Below are 21,608 nucleotides of genomic sequence, written 5' to 3'. Positions count from 1 at the left end.
AATAAGCCTGATATTGTGATAATAGATCGACCGCAACGTCGGGCCGTGCTCGTTGACATCACCATCCCCCATGATGAGAATGTCGTGAAGGCCGAGAAGGACAAGTCCAGTAAGTACCTAGACTTGGCTCACGAGATAACCGCCATGTGGGATGTTGATTCGACGATCATTGTCCCGATAGTCGTTTCTCGACCAACATCTCGAGAGACTCTCGCTAGGTGGTTGGATCAAGGGACAGATGCAGAAGGCGGTGATCTTGGACACGGCGCGGATAGTACGTCGGTTCCTCTCTCTGCAGCCCTGACCACCGGTAGCTTGGGCCTTGCCCCGCTGCTGGCGCTACCCTAGGTTAGGTTTTTTATAATGTGTTTATATGTATTTTTTATTGTTTTGTAAGTGTTTTTATATTTTACTTTTATATTCATATTATAAAGACCCTAGCCTAAGAGAAATGATGAATAAAAAAGAATATAACAGACACGGAAATGGAATGTAATTTTGGACACGGCGCGTATAGTACGTCGGTTCCTCACTCTGCGGCCCTGACCACCGGCAGCTTGGGCCCTGCCCCGCTGCCGGCGGCACCCTAGGTTAGGTTTTTTATAATGTGTTTATATGTATTTTTTATTGTTTTGTAAGTGTTTTTATATTTTACTTTTATATTCATATTATAAATGACCTAGCCTAAGAAGAAAGATAAATAAAGAAAAAAAGAATATGACTCGAAAATTAAACCAAATAATAGAATCTAGTCTTTCTCTCTCTCGATCTTTCGGAAAATGGTCTACACTACTTTATTATAAATATTGATTAATTAAACCATATCGTAATTACTAATTATATTAATTATCTTAATAAACATAGATTTTACGATGCGAAATGTAGCAACGTTGTTATAAATAATGTTGGTCACAGCGCGGTTGACAGCTAATCGCCTCAGCACGCAAATAACGACATCATTTATAACAGTCAACCACATTTTATACAACGAAAGAGAGTTAATATGTATATGTCGAGTGCGTTGTTTATACTGCACATTATTTATAATAAAAACGCTACACCGCTAGAATGATGTTCGTGTCTCTGTTTTAAACTAAAAGTTGGTAAGAGACAGCGTTATTTCAAGCGTTGTAGCAATTATGAAACTGAAGTTGTTTGCTTCTCTCGCTTACTGAAGCAATTATAACGAGTGTGCAAATGGACTATAAATATTACTAGAGATGTCTGTCGGCGGGCGGCAGCCGCCTGAGATTTAGGCCCACAATGTTAACAGACAGTTCGTAAACCTTATTACAAAAGGCATAAGGTCCACCGATGGACAGTGAAGAGTGTTGCTGTTTGTACAGTAGCAGCATTCGAGATTAACAAATTAATCTTATTGAAATAAGGACAAATCTTATAGAAACAACTCTGTCTGTCTGTTATCTTTTCACGGTTATACCGATTTATATGAAATTTGGTGTGGAGATAGTTTGATGCTCGGGAAGGACAGGATAGTTTTTAACAATCATCATAATTCTACGCAGACTAAGCTTCGCTTGCAGAAGCTATTATATGTTTAACTGATACTTATACTATTATATGTATTCACCTATAGGGCCTAAACTTTATTAGGTACGGTATCAATAATGGTAGCTGCATTATCACGCTGAATAGCAATGCCGATGCTGAAGCGAGAAATTAGTCGGTCGCCTAATTACCTCTAGATTCGAGGATCGTACAAGATTTTTTTTAATTAAGTGATGTCATTATGAGATCATTTTGTAATTTTGAATGCCGCTCGAGGATTATTCGTGTAGCGTAGAAAGCTCATAGCTTAGTACGGTTACCATCAGTTTGTCACTGACATAAACGCCGTCGAGAACGTTATTTACTTTCTATACATCTCGCTCGCACTCGCATATTAGTGCAAACGGGATGTATAGAAAGTAAATTACGTTCTCGACGGCGTTTATGTCAGTGACAAACTGATGGTAACCGTACAGGAGAACGAGGACGTATAGGAGATACGAGTAAGTATTCTTAGCGATTTAAATAAGTCATATAAAATCAGCTTTGTGCTTATCCAAGCCTCTACTCTACAAACATGAATAAAATACATATGGTCAGGGCCGTCTTAAACTATGCCGGGGCCCTTGGGCACATAAGAATTTGGGGCCATTTTGCAAAGCAAAGAAAGCGAATTAAACTAACATTTTTCTACTATGATCTTCTATTAATTATGGGTAATCAAATATACTGTTACTGTCTGTCCTTCGGCGCCCCATGAGGATGGGGGCCCTGGGCACGGACCCCGTGTGCCCATATGGTAAAGACGGTACTGCATATGATGCTAAAAAATATATTTCACAATTGATTGCCATGTATAAATATATCTCGAAGCTAGCTTTCCTCGACAACAATGTCACGGATACAAATATACACTATCAACCAGGTATAACGTTGATGAATAATGATTAATGAATGACGTATTTATTGAACTACCGGGACATCCTTGTCTTTCACATGTAGCTGTGACCTAAAAGACAAATGTCTATTGTGCATTTTATTTTTAAAACAACATTGTACCTTAAATAACACTATAATAAAGTCCCTTTTTGATTGAAAACAGCCTGTCTGCCGCTTGTCATCGTTTAATTTTTCTACCTGTGATTCCAAGCGTATCTCTAAAAAAGTAACAAGTCAACTCATATACGACGAAAAGCCTTTAGTCTGATAATTTGTGATACTATTTTGTTTCGTAAAGCATCACTAATAAGGTATATTTTCATTTGACGTAGTTAATTAAAGCTTCATTATTCTTCTGCTCTACGAAGTTGCTTTTCAACACTGAAACTGAAGTTTGAATGTATAAACAAGTTGCATTTTGGACCTAATCGACATTGTGGTAAGTGTGCAAATGGATTGGAGTAATTGATCGATTTAGTGCTCACTGGGCCTGAAGGGTTGACGGGTGGTTGGCGACATTAATAGCGGCACTAAATTAGTCGTTGATAGCAATTAATGCACTTGAAAGTGTTGAGATTCCGCACAAGCCGCAGCCGTGCACAACCGTTTTTAGGTCCTTAATTTTTATAACTTAAAACCAGTAAGTATTATAATAAAAGATACTTCTTTAAAACATTTTTATATTAGTATCTGCGCACCTGTAAAAATATCCTCTTGTTCTTTTAATTACCACCTGACAATGACAAATCGTGGTACATTTCGGTCCAACAAGTAAATATGTGTTGATGTTATGTAGGTACTATCGATTCGGAAATGTACAGGCAATTGTCAGTCTGCCGTATTCGAACTTCAAGATATTCACAAGAGACGACACGTATTAGATCCATTCGAGATACGTTATAGTTTAGATATCAACTAGTTCCCTTTTGCAGCGCAATTCGGGCAACCAATGTCACTTTACGTTAGATAGAGTAAGATATCTATTAGATGTGAATTGGATCTCTAAGTCATATCCTGTGGAAATCGTTCAAGAGCAGTGTTGGCCGAAACGTTAATGCAATTGAAAATGTTGGCCATTAACCATTATAAATTTAATTGTAAACTGTAATCGTCCGTTACGGTTTAAGGTTCAATTTATAATGGTTAATGGCTAACATTTTTAATTGCATTAACGTTTCGGCCAATACTGTTCAAGAGTATCTCCAGAATCGCGCAAATGTCAAATTTGACAGGTTAGATCTTTAACTTATCGTTATCGTATCTTGGTGATGTCTAAAAGATATCTAATAGATGTCTATTTCAGAATCCGAATCGGGCCCAGTGTCAGTGTATCATTTGTCTGGAGGTGAAATAGGCGCCGGTAGTTCCTATCGACGGGGTGACCCGAGCCCGACCGTCGAGGGTAATATACTCCATGTTTCCGGGAGTCAACGCAAGCCGGGATGCCACCCATCTGTTGCACAGGCCATTCAGTTTTATAGGTCATTTATTGGTGGAGCAGAAAAATAAAAACTGTTGATATGTAACATTAACAAGATGTGAAAATATTTGTGTTGACATGAATATACCTATGTTTTGACAACAAAATACATGCATACGGATCCTATTGTTTGACATAATTATTGAAAGTCATAATGTAATGATTGTTAGATTATCATTAGTCAGAATGCTGAAACCGTAAACTTTTCAGGATTTTCACAAGGTTTTCCTATAGATGGGTTAGGTTAGGTTAGGTTTGTTTTATGGTAATCCTGAAAAAGTTTCACGATTCTGAGAAAAACCAAATTAGGACTAACGAAAGTTCGGACAAACAATACATTATGACTTAAAACTTTATGGGGAACAATGGAGACCCACATATGTACATGTTATGCTATATTTTTATAATAAACAACCTAGTATAAAATACCAAATAGCAGTTACAATATTTTGTACCTCATACTGAATGAATGTGTCCACTAAGGTGTCCACAATTCGTTCCATTTTTGCAACAAATGTAGGTACCTATATCACACCTGAACCGGATTGACAAAAATCGAGCCAACCAGTGTTAATGGTTTTACATTATATCTTGTGTTTTAAGTTAGCGTTACTACAGCTTAATTTTGTTGAACATCTAAGCAATATAAAAACGTTAGACGCAAACAGATGTCTTTTCATTTCGAAGCCAGCCTAGATACGAGATTATATTTAATTCTTACCTGGGACATTCGCTGCATTTATCCTTTAATCACGGCGACCTCTAACTGGGTAGAGTTTATTTCATTTCGTTTCCCGGTAACTGATGTAGCACTGCAACGAAGTATTTATGTTGGAGCAACGCAAATAATTTTACAATGAAACAATGTTTAATATCCTCAACCTCATCGTCAATCTCCGAAAGGTTAGCTTGCATTGCAGCCAAATAATTTGCTTAAAACAACATTTGTTTGTTTTAAATATTTACAAAAATGTCATTCGAATATTGGAACAGAATAAAGTTGATTCTTCTTCCTCGCGTTATCCCGGCATTTTGCCACGGCTCATGGGAGCCTGGAGCCCGCTTGACAACTAATCCCATGATTTGACGTAGGCACTAGTTGTTACGAAAGCGACAGAATAAAGTTGATTGACAGAAACAATTAATTTAAGTGCAATCCAAAACAGTTGAGCACCTCTGAAATCATCCCGCCCAATCGGAATACATCGATCATATGATATATATTACCTGTGTACCCAAAGTCAGGATCACTTTGACTGTCAGAAACTGCTCGAGATAGTCAACGTATCTATTATACCTCATTAAAAATGGTGCGTTGGTTTAGTCATAAGTGCTTAGTGATTTTTTTTTTGCTAGCCTACTTTGGTGTCCCACTGCTGGGCAAAGGCGATTTGGTGATTGTTACTAAAATGTACTGGATTTTTTTATTAATTCTGTTCTTTTTTTCTTCTATGTCCTGTGTGCAGGAAGAACTTGACAAGAACCAGCTGACCCGTAAGTAACTGTGCCTTTAATTGACCATCACGAAATAATCTTCAAAAATCATTGAAGCTTTGATAGGTACTTATTTCATTTAATTCAGTCCAATGTGACAATACATAATAACACAAAACATGATGACTTATTATAATTAAATGTTTTAATATAATATTTGTCAATAAAAGATAACCTTTGAATTGATGTCAACATATTGTAAAACAATAAGCTACGTTTTACAAACAGTACCTAGCGCGTAGTATAATCTTTATAAGCTAAGAAATTATTACAAAAGAAGAAGTCATTTGTATTATTAATCAACATTTTGTATAAAAAAAATAAACTACAAAGAGTAAAGAAGCTACTTTTACGAATATTATTTAGTAGTTGCTATCTTCATAAGAGGACTATACACATTCGTAATAAAACCAAGAAGATTTCAGTCACATCATTAAATATTTAATAACGTCTTCCTAAAGCACACAATAAAATTGACAAATGTTCGCGCCTCTATAGTTCGTTTTTTTTAGCATTAGAAAGAACTTGAAAGAAGGTAAGCGACCTTGACATGTCTTTTAATTGAAAAACGCTTTTTAAAAATCAATAACTATTACTTATGAAAGCAGAAGAATATAAATGTTCGTATTAGATTCATAATTGTTACATATTTGCCGTAACTTATTTTTAAAATGTGTTTTTCAATTAAATGACACATCAAGATTGTTTACCTAATTTCTAATGCTAAAAAAACGAAGTATAATCACTAACTTTTCGTTGACTCGTGAGATTTCATTGAGACAGTTTAAGTTCTCTTTACACAAAACGACTTCCGGCAACTATTTGGAAGAGAAACAATATAATGAACGCGAAGTTGGACGTTTTAATGACACTTTAAGAACTTGAGAAAGTGCCCATTGCCACCAGTGCTTGTGATAATTATAATTGTCTTGCTCTTGGTGGGTAAAGTTTATCTTTCGATGGGAACCATAGGCAAACAATTTCCTACATCAATAAATAATATTGCCTTACCTGTTCTTAGATCATAATTAAACGATATTTTTTTAAACCTAGACTAGTTTCCTTATAATTTTAGTAATAGCGTCATGAGTGTCATGACTCAATGAGGATGTCATAAAACGTCTTTTTTTAATAAAATGCCTTTTACAACATTATTTGCTGAATAAATGTTGATGTTGATGTTGATATTACTGTAGCCTCAAATTAAAATAAACTTCCAGAGCTTGAGTGTTTGAACAGCTTACCAAAAAGATATGCATTAAGTATATTATAAAATTAATTCATACTTTATTTGTTTCATTAGTTAATTAAAGCACGAGAGTTACGTACATACCTACCTCCATTTACGTGTGAAAAATGTAACCTGATACTACGACAGTAAGCGCCCTCTATTAAAAAAATGCTATCATTTGTTTTGTAAACTTTACTAGAGTTTTAATAAAATTGAATTAAGATTGGGTTACTAAGTACAAAATATTCCCATGTCGATTGAGCCAATCAATTTGATAAATGTATTTTCATCTGGCACCACGTAAGTATATTACCTGTCGTAAGTAGTTACACCCTTCATTTTACATGTGCGTCTATGTGTACATAGGTATAATAGGTTAACTGCTACAGTTATAGGCCACTCTTAAAATATATATCTCTTCGCTTGTTTCTTTCTGATTTGTTAGGATGCCCATCGGCGGAAAGTCGCCAGCCTGTCGGTATTCTACAGGTTGCACTTCGGGGAGTGTGCCCAAGAGCTACACGAGCTTATTCCACCGTCCCCATTCTACCATCGGACTTTTAGACGCACGGCCGGTTTCCATCCTTACTTGGTAGATATTCCACCAATTCGCACGAAGCGCTTTGCTTCTACTTTCCTTATGCGCACTGCCAAGGAATGGAATTCCTTGCCGGCGTCTATATTTCCGTGTTCTTATAACCCGGCAACCTTCAAATCAAGAGTGAACAGGCACCTTCTGGGCGAGCTCGCTCCATCGTAGGCCACGTCTACGCCTCGGCTAGTCTGTGGCCATGAGTAAGCCCATTCATAAAAAAAAAAATGCCAATAACTATAATAGCAGTCACCCTATTCATAACTTTGCCCACAGTTCTGAAGAATGCCTTCGACGCATTCGACCACGAGAAGAAAGGAGTCATAAGCACAGACATGATTGGCACCATTCTGGAGATGTTAGGACACGAGATTGATGACGATTCCTTGAAAGAAATTATAGCAGAAGTTGACGAGGATGGTAAGGCTGCATCATAGAAGTTCCGTGTGTATTAGCTAGATGGCGCTGATAGCCGTGGACCGGTGTACTTAATTCTCTCTTGTAAGCATAGATGGCGCTGTCATCAAAAGTTGAAATAACTAAAGATTATAAATTTTATATAAGTACTTTATAATGTTATAAATTGTTGTTATAATAATATATAATTAAACTTGTCACATTTTATTTATGTAGGTAACAAGTTGTCGAAATATTTATCTTTCTTCAGTTCATGAATAATAGAGAAATATTTTTTTGTAATTTAAACTACATAAATAAGTTTCGTTTATAAAATTATTATTACAAAAAAAATATTTTGTACGTATATTATTTCTCATAAATTTTAATAAAACGTATGAATACTTTTACGGTAACTTTTTGCAATAATAATTTATGAGCAAATGCGTTCTTAAAATAAAGAAAAAAGAAATAAAAGACGAAAAGAAAAACAAAATACAATAACATGAAAAAGCAAAAAAGCACCTCTCCGTGACAATGCTACTGCATTGCCGTGACCAGGATTCGAACCTGGGTTACTACGGCCACAACGTAGGGTCCTAACCACTAGACGATCACGGCTATCGAGGCTTGAGAGACGAGGGCGAATTTAACAATCTTGTTGTATTGGCATTGTAAAACATTACTATCATCATCATAGTTATCCAACCGTACAGAGTGGCCAAAAAAATAAGTCCATTCCCCTTGCCAGGGAGGTTTTACTATGGGACCGACCCGGAAATCGCCAAATAAAATTTGGCTGTTTCATACATTTTGGCCGGTCCATTTTCTATGGGAGGGTAAATTTTTTTCGCGATTTCGGGGTTGGTCCCATAGTAAAAGTTGCTCAGTATAATCCCAAAACCTCCCTGGCAACGCGTATGCACTTATTTTTTGGCCACCCTGTATACACGAGTATGTTGGTTACACGTACCATCAGCCGTAAAAGTACATGGAGGAATGAACTCATCCATCAATGAATTCATTCATATTTTCTGTGACTATAGGTTCGGGCGAATTGGAGTTCAATGAGTTCTGTAAGCTGGCGGCGCAGTTCCTCACAGAGGAAGAGGAGCCAGACAGTGAGGCCATGACGGCCGAGCTCAGAGAGGCCTTCAGATTATATGACAAAGAAGGTAATTATTGGAGTTCAATGAGTTCTGTAAGCTGGCGGCGCAGTTCCTCACAGAGGAGGAGGAGCCAGACAGTGAGGCCATGACGGCCGAGCTCAGAGAGGCCTTCAGATTATACGACAAAGAAGGTAAAGGATATGTCTTGATATTATTTCTAGAGTTAACTTCTTTTTCTATTACTTTAGATACCTCATATGGGTCAATTCTATATAGTTCAGCGCCCGTACTGAAAGCGAGGACCTATTAACATCAGAAAAAAAATATTCTAGAGTTAGACCAAGATAAGTCTGCATAGATTTTGATAGCACATGCAGTGCAAATGTTATTTTAAACGTCAAATAAAAATAAACTATCTCTCTGTCGCCCCACCTGACCTTATAGACATTTCAAGTAGTTTAGAGTAAGTCAAGTAGAGTAGAGTAGTTTAGTTTCAAGTAGATTATTATCGTAGTAGTAGTGTCATTCGGCACCCTTTTGAAGGGGTGCGAGAGGCCTCTTCCGCCTTCCGGCTGCGGAGGCTGTCTCCGGTCGCGCCCCACCTTGTGGGGCGGTCAGTCGCTCGTCATTTTGGGGACGGCTGTGTGTCCATTGTGGGCCAGCTTTCTCGCTACCGGCCGTTTATCCAACCCCGCGACCCCTAGCCCGGTGATACCGTTTGAGCGGGGCCGGGCGTCGGGGAAGCAGGGAAGGCGACCGGCAGCTTAGGCTGGCGTGTGCGTCGTGCCTACGGTTGTGTAGGCGGCATCCGGTGTGGTGAGTGCGTGTTTTCTTCTTCTTCTTCTTCTTGTGTGTTGGTGTGTAGGAGGGCTCGGGCGAGATGCCGAGCCCCGCGTTGGTCCGGCGGGCGCGCGTGATGAGGCGCGATCCCGCGTATGTGTTCGTGGTCGGAGTTGTCCGCGCGGTCGAACATGCCCCGCGCGAGACGCTCGATGACGAAGTCTTCCAGGCTGCTGCTCCACTTCAGATACTCGGCGATGGCTGCGTTGCTGACGTAGATTATTATCGGCAGGTAGATTATTGACAACTTTAGTAGACGTTTACGAATTAGGGGGTTATAATTGCATGTCTCTATGCGACGACGTAGTTGATTCCTATGTGTAACCTTATATCAGCCTGTATGTACCTACTATCTTTTTTTCTTTTTTTTTTACGCAAATAAATAAATTATGAATTAATTTGTATCAGGTAACGGCTACATCACCACAGACGTGCTGCGTGAGATCTTCATGGAGCTGGACAGCTCCATCCCGAAGGATGACATGGACGCCATGATTGAGGACATCGACTCTGACGGTTCGGGCACCGTGGACTTTGAGGGTACATTTTAAAACATAATGGGGTTGGCAACTGTCAAAGGTTTGCATAGATGCCCATCATAGCTTACCCCTTTCACTAGTTTAGGTCTATGAGCCAGGGCATTCAATTCTATGAAAAAAAATTGACACAATTCTAGGGATTGACAGGGCAATCTAGCGCCATCCTCTAAATACTTCGACCGGCCAACCCTATTAGAAGTACATTAGGCACGTCTACTAACATTGGAATTAATCTAATCTGACGACCTTTGTTTAAAACCAAACAAAAAATAAATGTAATATTCGAAATTGGTCTAAAGGGGCCCACAGATTAGCAGTTCAGTGACGACGATCAGCCTGTCAGTTAATCGCAGTGATCGCAAAAGGTGAAGTTCCGAGCAACTGACAGGCTGATATCCTCCGGCGATATGGTAATCTGTGGGGCCCTTAATAATCTCCAAGTAATGGGCGAACATACATAAAAATAAAAAAAAACTAAATTCTGACGAATTTAGAACCTTCTCCTCTTTTTTTTTCCAAAATGCCTACAGGGTTTTATAAATGACATTAATTATTTCTGTTTCAGAATTCCTTGAAGTCATGACTGGTGAATAAACTTCAACAGTCGAATTTAGCTTATAAGTCTACTAATTATAAGCCCTTTTTCCCATGTTAGTATTATTTAGCTATAATAATGTTAATTCTTAAGCTAAACAAAGTGATATAAATTTAGATTAAGCTACGACCAAAATTCAATTTTGAAGTCTGAGACTATGACAGATTGAATTTTGATGAAATCTATATACATAATTGTATTTTGTAAATATTTTACTCATAATGTAGGTACAAACACTGCTCGCAGGGGATCTTTTAATAAATAATTAATTACAAATATACTTGCGTTTAATTTGTTTAATACCACATGAATAACAGAGCTATCGATCTGTAGTCGCCGTAATATGCTTGATTGTGAGTTCCATTGAAATCGATTCAGCAGTTTTCAATTAATTTCAAATTCACATGTATAGTCTGTATCTTTAGGTATTTAAATAACGTAGTGGATCAGAATACGCGTCAGAAGTATCTCCCATTCTTTAATAGCATAGGGATTGTGCACAAATCACGCGAAGTTCGATAGGGGGAGGGGGGGGTCACGAAAAAATCACGATAGATCAGGTTGGGGGAGGGGGGTATAAGAAAAACCTCACGTGTATTTTTCTACAGTGAACGAAACTAAGAAAAAAAAACCTACCACGTGAGTAGATACTTTTTCTCGGTTTCGTTAAATCTCTCTATTTATCTTAAAAATGAAATGAAAAAGGTCGAATGAAAAAAATTCAAAAAATTCACGTGAGGTTGTGTGGGCGGAGGAGGGGTAGCCAAAAACCTCACCCAATATCACCAAGGAGGAGGGGGGGTCAAAAAGTAGCCGAAAACACCTCGCGTGATTTGTGCACAACCCCATTACCAAAAAGAGGTATTTAGAATAAAACAATCAGGGCCAGTTGCACCAAAACCAGCTTGATCAGACTAACAGACTGATCACCGTCACGGAGCAGAGGTCTATGATACTTCCCATACAATAAAATTTAGCGAACGCTTTAATGGTGGCATACGGTTTGGTGCAAACGACCCTAAGAGTTACAGTGCCACAGGCAGACACACGCACAATAGAGGTTAAGTGGTATAGCACCCCTCTTTTTTGCTCCGGGGGTCAATCATAAATAACAGCTCTTCCGATGTTATCATTTGGTTATCAATTTCACCCTGTAAAGCCAACAAAAAATCCCAACATAAATCCGAAAGCTCCGTAATCTGATTGGAACTTATTTAGAAATGTACGCGAATACTCGTAATATGGACAATCTCCACGCCAGGGACAAAGAGAAATATAGTAAACACAGATTGCTTACTCCATAGCAGAGATATATATAACTCCGTATAAGATAAATAAAGTCTAAGAAAAAAACGTGCCTCGGACGGCCAAGGAAAAGTCATTCTCGAATAGATGGCGCCATTACCTTTGGCCTATTCTCGGCTAGATGGCGTTAACGACACCGTTTGGTATTTAACAATTTTTTTCTAACTAGGTTAATAAAAGTGGGACGGGTAGTCTATCTCGCCGCGAGATACTGAAGTGCCAATCATGTGCCAGATAATAAAAGCAAATAATAATGCATAATAATAATAATGCATAATATTATCTGATAATAAAATTCCGCCACTTGATGTTAGTTGTCGACTACGAAAATAATAGTCGTTTTGGTACCAAAACTGATGTATGCAGTCTATGTACTTTTTTATCTGTGGCCAGGGGTCCGTAATAGAGATGCCACGAATATTCGGCAACTAGTCGGTATTCGGCCTATTCGGCCAATTACCGAATATTTGGTATTCGGCCGAATGTTGCCTACTATTCGGCCGAATACAAAAACTAGCTGTATTTAATATTTAAAATGTATTCTTGGAAAGTAGTTAAATACGAAGACACGTTTTTGAGCATTTGTTGATTGCAAAATATTTTAATTTTTTCATGGGTCTGATTTGATTGACTCTAACTACATTCATTGATTCTGTTCAACATAAAAATATATCTTAGCAAACGTTGTGCTTTGTTGGCGAACAATTTTCATAATAATTGTGACTCAAAATGTTCGCATGTCATGCCGAATCTTCGGTATTCGGCCGAGAGACGGGCCGAATATTCTGTATTCGGTAATCGGCCAAATTCACTATTCGGGGCATCTCTAGTCCGTAATCACTTAATAATACATCTTAATGAGGGTAAGTAATTTGGTAAGTGGAAGGTCGGGAGGGAACACTCCAAAGGCCAGAGGTATATATTATATCCCAATGGCATCGGGTAAACGAAACGAAGTACCGATTAGGTGATTAGATTAGGAAGAGCTTTGGGGGGGGGGGGAGGGGAATAAGATGTATTTTGAACCAATTTTTAAAAAGAAATTGTGTTGCTTCATTAACTCCTATAATGTCGCTGCGCTTGTGAATTTCGACAGTTTAATTTTGGTTTTCAAAAATCGAACACAATCTTTGAAAACGGAAATATAACTACCCTAAATAAATAAACGCTTTTTTCTAAAAAAAATTACAGATCACTAGCGGAATTTACAAGTGCAACGACGATAATATGCAGTACCTACCATTTTTAACTGAAAAAAATCCGTGTCAATTTTGTTTGGCTAGACCTCCGTAAAGCTAAAATATGTAGTTATAAAATTAAGGTATGAACGTAGGTTTACCACATTATGGTGATCGTATGTTGGAAATTAAATAAAAATAATGTATTGCCAACGATAACGAAATAATATTGGATAAATATAATTAATATTTTATTTTATTTACTTAATATGAACTTTCTGTTTAAGGTTTTACCCGATTTCATTATTTTAGGGATATATTATTCTCAAGAAGTTCATGCAAGCAGAGATTTTAACCTCGTGCCGCCCACCGTACAAAATTATAGCCAAGGAAATTAGAATCTTTTTGTATTTTCAATTGGGTTGTATTTCATTTGTTCGAAAATTTTACGAGACAAATGAAATGCTGCCTAATTTGTTTTTCATTAAGGTTGACATTCCATCGAAACTGATTGTACATCCTAATGTACATTAGGCGGCATGAGGTTAATATGGTTCTGCTGAAAGTATTGGAATTGGAAACGGAACTCCAATAATATATCCTTATCTCAATGCTGATCAGATCATGCCTTATCTAAGTAGAAGATGCTGGGCCCAGCACGATTACCTGAGGACATCATAAATATTGAAAACGAAGGACCTTTTTAACCTTTAATAAATATATGTTAATCTGAAAAGGTCAATGCAAACCTTCGTATATAAACAAGTACTGGCTATGTTTAAAATTTGGCGACTTTCCTACGTAATTATTGTGGTTTTCTATGGATCAAATGTTTATTTATATCGAGCTGTTATAAAAAATAACTTCCGGAACCTTCTTCACACATGCATTTTATTCTCAAAGATAATATCCATAAAGTCTTTTGTGTATTTCAATTTTAAAATAGATTTTCATCTCAATCGTTTTACAATTAAGGTCTATTTTGGTTTAAAAAATTAATCATCAATCATCATTATACCCCTGTACCCCGAATCTTCTATCTAAAACCAAAGTGTCTTACTTCAGGATTAAGCGCGTTCAAATTTAGACTGTATCATCGCGCATTAGGTTTTCTTTTGCAACGTATCAGCTAGGTGAGTTAGTTCGCTTTAATCTGAGAGGGATGAAGAGCGTTTGGTTGTTATATACGTAGTTGCGGCACTAAATTCGGCCCCGTCGATAGCAATGGACTAGTCGGTGACGGTAATGACGGTGATGGGATTCCAAGCGAGCCGCAGACGTGCTCAACTGTTGCTTGCAGGGCATGCAGGCCATCTGTATTATTTTTGATAAATTATTATATTTTCGTTTTTATTGCTCACCTATATTAAAGGCCATGTGGCCATGTGGCCCGCCAAGACCCGTCCAGCTTTGAAAAGCTCGTTCTGGTTGGGTGCGTCGAAGGGAGAAGGAGTAGAGGCAGGGCTCCAACTCGGTGGTCTGATGCCATACGCGACGCTACGGGCGTCAACATCCAGGGGTCAATACAGCTGGCCCAAGATAGGGGGGTTTGGAGAGCGGTGGTGAAGAACTGCACTCCTGATGGTCACGACCCTCAGCCTTGAGGAACCGACTAAGAAGAATATTAAAGGCAATTTTCTTAACATCTATCACTGTAAGAACATAAGGTAGATGGACGTACCGTGACAGCGTGACTTTATCAGTATTCTAACTTTCTTGGTGGACTGGACCTGACGATTCTGTGCAGCTACCCAAAAAAAGCAGTAGAAAATGTTGTAGATGGTTATTGCTGATACATATTGTAATTTTTGCATCACTTTTTTTATGCTATACTAAGGTAAAAGTGGTGTAAGATTCCCAAGAAAATGACCCTACCTACTGTTCTACCTTACTGATACTCCACTCCACTCCACTAAAGCAATATCAATTTATAAAGTTCCTCCGATATGACTAAAAATATGATAGGATACATAGCAAAAGGCAGATGCAAATAATATACTAATTTGAAATGAATTAACTTAATATTGCCATCGGTTATTACGACATTAAACTAAACATTTCAAATTTTTGTCATCATTATTAAATAATACAAGTTTCAAGAAAGGAATAAACAAACATAATAAAACTTACAAAACTAGTAACTTACAAGTTTTGTATGTGAATAGTTTTACACATTGTAATTTTAAATTAAGATAAATATACAATACAATACAAATACTCTCTATTGCACACCTCATTTCAGAAAACAATACAAATAATACAGGAAGAAGAGGTTTTTAAACAACAGGCGGTCTTATATCTAAAAAGATATAATTTTATTTTTATTTTTTCCTTTCTCCCATTTACCACGGACGTTGTAAGGGGCTCGAACGCCGGGATGTATTTTAAATTCATTATAAGCGATATAATCCGTTTAAACAGTTTTATATCAAATAGCTTATTTAATTCCAAAACAGTTGAACACCCCTGAACTATTCCTCCCAGGCGGAATGCGTCAATCTTGTTATGCATATAATATAAACTCACATCTACAAAGTCTGGATTATATTGACAGTATTTGCTTGACAGCGAACCTATCTACTGTACTGACCTGATTTAAATATGGTGCGTAAGTTCAGTGACTATTGTTTAGTGTTTGAACATCAAAATGTTGTGGAGGTTTTTAATATTGTATTTTTGTTTTATGTGCTGTGTGCAGGAGGAACTTGATAAGACTCAATTGACCCGTAAGTAAAAGTGACTTATACATGTAACTTTAATAAAATATTAGAGGAGTGTCTTTTCAAAAGTGCTTAATATTGAATAGTGTTCATAGAGAAATAAGCCCTTTTGAAAGTACACTCCAGTCCTCATTTCTTTTCCCTATTCTATTTTGTTTGGTAACTGTGAATGATTAATATTTTTACGAATGTAATTTGTTTGGCCATATTTATATGAAGTAATTTCTTTTAAAACCCTAGTCAGTTATGTAGTTTGATCTGATTCTGTGATATGATTTGAGCCAATAGTCCGATTATCCATGAAAATTATTTAACCAGCCTCAATCAATTAATTTATGTTATTCCTTTGTTACAAATACGTGCCTAAGTCGAAATGACAGATAACGCGACAATAAATCATAACCCTCCTTTTGCGTTGCCGTAGTCGGGTAAAAACTATACATAATATAACCAGTCAGGTAAAGCTATCTGTTTAAATACTTGAAATTCTGAACATCACTTTATTTAGACTGTGTATTTGCGTCTCACATTTTGCTTAGTGAGAGAGTGAGACGTAATGCACATTGGACCAAGAAATTGGACAAGTGGAATACCAACCCAAGTAAATTAATTTAAATATTAGGTACCAGTACCAATCTGTTGCAATCGTAGAAGAAAGATGAATACGTAAAAATAATCAAGGTATTTAGGTAGACTTTTTAAAATTATATTTTGTCCTCAGTCCTGAAGAATGCCTTCGACGCCTTCGACCATGAGAAGAAAGGAATCATCAGCACAGACATGATTGGCACAATTCTGGAGATGTTAGGACACGAGATTGATGATGACTCCTTAAAAGCAATCATTGACGAGGTTGACGAGGACGGTAAGTCATTGTCTTAGTAGTTTTACATGAAATATGTAGATGGCGCTCTATGCCACGGGCATGGGCAGCTACTGCAGTTTAATGCCTTCGTGTGATGACAGATGGCGCTGTTACATGTCATGATAATAGAGGTAGATTGGTAAAAAAGTGGGGGTTGTAACTTTACTGTCAAAGAGTAAGCTGCAGATATAAACGACTCCCTTGCAAACAATGCAGGAGTATGCAGGAGTGCTAAGCTAATAGTTTTGCCGACTGTACCATCGCCCACACCGTTAACTATACATCGGTGGACCTTATGCCTTTTATAATAAGGTCCACCGATGTTAGGAGTGTTGTTGTTTGTACATGTGTATGAAGCGCAATTATTGCGCTCCGGGAATCGGTATTACTAACTTATCTGAGTATCGAGGAAATATTAAATTAACATTAAATATACAACGGCGAAGGACTGTTAGTTAAGTCACAGAATAAATCATAGTACTAGGTACAGATGACTCATCTGTTACGATCATAGGCTGTTATAATGGCTAGCCACCAAAATTGGTGTGGAACGGATGTACTTGTAGCAAAGCGACGAGATCGCGGAGTGAGCCACACTTGGTTACAACCACGGTTGGTTCTCATTATCAAACAACGGCGAAAGACCTAGTTAATTCTAATTTAAAAAATAAATCATTAGGTTCGGGCGAATTGGAGTTCAATGAGTTCTGCAAGCTGGCGGCGCAGTTCCTCACAGAGGAAGAGGAGCCAGACAGTGAGGCCATGACGGCCGAGCTCAGAGAGGCCTTCAGATTATACGACAAAGAAGGTAATTTGACATATCATACACTATTTTGTAAAGGAAATACAAGTGTAAGTTTGTCAAGAAAAAGTAACTCTTAGTTGACTCTGATATTTAGTTTTGACACAAAATATCTTTTCTTATACATAATGTCTTTGAACATCGGGATATATTTTGTCAGTAGGCGACTCGAGTATTTGTATTCCTATTACTATCAAATCAATCCTATCATCATTCGTTTAAATCTATAATTTTATCCTAAATTAAATATAATATCATATCGCATCAAGGTATACCTACATTTAAAATTGAAGTTAAAGTGAATGTGGCGGGAAAAGCGGGAAATTCCGTATCATACACGAGCATAGTTTTTATTTGCTTTTGACTGCTGGAACTAAAACTAAGCGCTGCTTGTTCAATAGAGTTGACATTAGTAGGTACCTAGTACCAACTGTTGTCTGAAAAACGCGATCGTTAATGGACTTTCCCGCAGACGAATTTGGGCGCATTGACCTTCCTACTTTCATAATTCATGGTTGTGCACTTTCCTATTATTATTTTAAAATATAATAAATAGGTATTTATTGAGTAGAATTAAGAATAATACATTTATCGTGTCATTCACGAAGACGCGTGCCTTGACTCTTATTGTCATGTCTCATCTTAGTTATTATAGGGGTCATCCATTAATTACGTCACACCAATTTCTAGGTTTTTTGACCCCTCCCCCCCCCCCCTTGTCACACTTGGTCACATTTGGCAAACCTAGTGTGACGTCACATTTTTTTCTACGAAATCGCGAAATCGAATTAAGTAAGTACCTAAGTATTATTAATATTTTATCAAAATATTTTTGACGATATAAATATTAGTAATTTTATAACCCAAAACTGCTTAGGAAAGAAAATTAAACGATTAAAAACTATTTTCGTTTTAAAAACTTGTTATTTAAATGTACAGCGAACTAAATAATTTAAATAAATTTTCGGTTACTATGAAGTTAAAGTGATGTCACAAAGTTTGTGTCTCCCCCCTCCCCCATGTCACAATATGTCACATTTTCTTGACCCCCTCCCTCCCCCTAAACGTGTGACGTAATTAATGGATGACCCCTTAGGTTAGATTTGACAAATCTGCGCGTCATCGTGACTGATACGAACTATATGTACCAATCAATAATTATTATTTATTATACATTAAGTACTTACTTTGCAATGAAAACGTAATCCTGAACAGCTTTGTCGGTGAAATCCTGGCTTACAGGTTTTCTTGATTTTCTTAACTGCTCCAATTGACCACTTGGTCTTCTCATGTTCCTAGGTAACGGTTACATCACGACGGACGTGCTGCGAGAGATCTTCAAGGAACTTGACGCTTCTATTCCGAAGGATGATCTGGACGCCATGATTGAAGATATTGATTCTGATGGCTCAGGCACTGTTGACTTTGAGGGTAAGTTTAAACTTCGAGGCGGCATCCGAGTATGACAAGTTAGCGTTAGCTGCCACAACATAACCGGTTAAGAATTTTGGTTGTCTTCAAAATGACGAAGTCGACTTGAGAATTTATTTAGCTGATTAATGTTGTTCAATTGTACAATATTTTTATTTTATAACTAACGTGGAAGTATGCAGCTAACGAATAATTATTCTTGAAATGCGTTTAACCAATATTTGGTCAATATTTAGGTACTGCCTGTTCCGTCTTCATTTCGCACTAAACTTATTCAATATAATCAGACCATTTGCACTATTCGTTAAGTTTAAAAAATGTACAAGATAGTCTTATTAGCCAATATTTTGTCTTGATAGTTTTTTTCGAGATCGTACAGAAATACATACACTACCTGATAGGTAATAGCTAGAAGTCAAAACTGACGTTCCTAATTTCTCCTGAATGTTGTTTTTAAACAAAAAAGGTTGAGGCTATCAATTTCGAGTACGTATATATACTATTTATAAAATTTATAAGTCGAGTATACAGGGTGATTCAGGAGACGTGAGCAGGACTAAGACTGCGCCTTTTGTAAATTATAAGCAACTGTTTCGTATCAGTATTAGTGAGATTAACGTTAATTTTCTACTCGTGTTGAAAAAAAAATTAATAAATTTATTTACGACATGCATGGTCACCCTAAAATTAGAATACTAAACTACTGATATTCTGTGTCAAATTGATTGTCATCACTGTCATCACGGTCTGGTTACTTTTGAAAACTCGTATCTCACTCAAGTTTGACAGTTTATTTCTTCGTAATCAAATGCTGTCATTGCGGTTAAAGAGGTTTTATGGTTATGAATTGGGTCTTGTAGGGTAACCATGATTGTAGAGAATTAAATTTGCCCTCACCAAAAAGTTAAAAAATAGGAAAAATTGTGGTTGTTTCACCTAAATACGACGGTGATCGGTCAATTATCAGTTACTGAGTGTCCAGGATTAGTCCTGCTCACGTCTCATGAATCACCCTGTATATGTATGTGTAATACCACGTAGAGTCAGACCAAGAAAAGTCTGCAGTGGATTTGATAGCCCACGACTGCGTGGGCTGGCATGTGTTATTTTAAACGTCAACTTTTATGAAATTATGACGCATAAATAACACTTACACTGCGTGGGCTATCAAATCCGCTGCAGACTTTTCTTGGTCCGACTTTAATAGTATTATAAGATTTTTAAGGAACGCTCGAATTAATTAGTTGTTTGTTCATTAATTTATTTCGTTTTGTTACAGAGTTCCTTGAAGTCATGACTGGTGAATAAATTTCCGGCTGGTTTAGATTCTCTTTTATATTATTAGTTTATTTATAAATATGTTATTTAACTATATTATTAAACAACCTAAGTGATATCTAGATTAAGTTTCGACCAAAATTCAAATTTGCTGAGCCTTTACTCTGTTTAAGGCACTGGAAGGTTGAATTTTGATGATACCTTTTAATGTATTTATTATTGGGTACCTACTATATATATTTTATAAAAAAATAAAAACCTGCGAGCAGTGATTAAAAATATTTTAAATAAATAATAAATTAAAATATTCAACTTTGATTTTATTTTACTTACTCATAGTAAGCATCAAAAGTTGCGGATCAAACTACGCTTCAAAAGTATCTCTAACATCTCAAATAACTTAGCAAAAAGAGACATGTCTGTATATAATTATTTAATTATACAACAATTAAATAGAATGTGAAAGATACTTTTCAATGCGAAAATTGTAGAAATATCTATTTAGAAAAGATCCGGGGTGGCAGTCGTGTCATCCGCTTCTATTATAGCTGACTGTACCATTCCCGCGGTTATTAAAAAAAAGACAAGTTACTTTCAAACAATTTTATTCATCTAAATTCATATTGACTTCTAATATTTCGACTTATATTTAATATAATTATATCTAACGTAAAAACCACACTTTATCGTATCGTTTCAATCCGACCTTCATATTGTAACGGTTACAACTTTTTTTGGCTGCAAAAGCCTCGCCTTGGACTTGGCTGCGCCTTGACGAATGACGAGACGGATTGCACGACACCTGAAATGCTGGACCCGCGCCAGTTGTATGACAGACTGCGGCCAAGCCAGATAAACATGCCGAGTAAATTGCGACATGTATCTAGGACATATGTACAGTTGATTGCGATTTGTTAGTATAATTTTTGATTACTGAGAAAATTGTCAAATTTTGAAGGAATTTGTAAATTTGTAGCCTTTTTTTGCCAATATTTTGCAATCTTTGGTTTTGATACAATAACGATTCAAAATTTTTAAGGTTAAAAGTTATCTGCAATGCATTTAAATCCCATGGGTTACCTATTTTCTATTATAATAATAAATTTTTAACTTTTCAACTATCGAGTGACTTGAAATAATATGTACCTAGTTGCCAAACCTATGCCCCATTTAATTCGAAAGGTACCACAAATGAAAAGAAACGTACACCAAACTTAAGCTATGTTATGAAATAAGTTATTTGCATAGTTGTGTTTGCCCTCAATCACGTCTTTAAACAGTTTCTACGTCCATAAGGAAAACCAC

General features: G+C 36.8%; 3 protein-coding genes and 1 non-coding gene across 5 annotated transcripts in view; 2 read left to right on the top strand and 2 right to left on the bottom strand.

The window, feature by feature from the left end:
• The window catches only part of LOC134665312 (pre-piRNA 3'-exonuclease trimmer-like), a 301,305-nt gene that overhangs the window by 238,474 nt on the left and 41,223 nt on the right, over positions 1–21,608 (bottom strand). The window lies entirely within an intron of this gene.
• Positions 5,161–11,002, top strand: LOC134665341 (troponin C, isoallergen Bla g 6.0101-like). Its single transcript, XM_063522271.1, has 6 exons — positions 5,161–5,238; positions 5,395–5,422; positions 7,522–7,665; positions 8,688–8,816; positions 9,999–10,130; positions 10,695–11,002. The coding sequence occupies exons 1-6, from the start codon at positions 5,236–5,238 to the stop codon at positions 10,721–10,723; spliced, it is 465 nt and encodes a 154-aa protein (XP_063378341.1). The 5' UTR covers positions 5,161–5,235; the 3' UTR covers positions 10,724–11,002.
• Trnah-gug (transfer RNA histidin (anticodon GUG)) lies at positions 8,191–8,262 on the bottom strand. Its single transcript has one exon. It is a non-coding gene; the product is annotated as a tRNA-His (tRNA).
• Positions 15,713–20,615, top strand: LOC134665332 (troponin C, isoallergen Bla g 6.0101-like). Of its 2 annotated transcripts, XM_063522263.1 has the most exons (6): positions 15,713–15,811; positions 15,906–15,933; positions 16,649–16,792; positions 17,472–17,600; positions 18,894–19,025; positions 20,305–20,615. In XM_063522263.1, exons 1-6 carry the CDS (start codon positions 15,809–15,811, stop codon positions 20,331–20,333), a joined length of 465 nt encoding a protein of 154 aa, XP_063378333.1. In that variant the 5' UTR covers positions 15,713–15,808; the 3' UTR covers positions 20,334–20,615. The 2 variants fall into 2 exon arrangements, with proteins under 2 accessions (XP_063378333.1, XP_063378331.1); XM_063522261.1 differs by lacking the exon at positions 15,713–15,811 and having other exon boundaries at positions 15,855–15,933.

Source organism: Cydia fagiglandana, chromosome 6, assembly GCF_963556715.1.
Source record: "Cydia fagiglandana chromosome 6, ilCydFagi1.1, whole genome shotgun sequence".
Lineage (NCBI taxonomy): Eukaryota > Metazoa > Arthropoda > Insecta > Lepidoptera > Tortricidae > Cydia > Cydia fagiglandana.
Note: the sequence above shows the minus strand (reverse complement) of the source record. Positions and strands in the feature narration are given on the sequence as shown.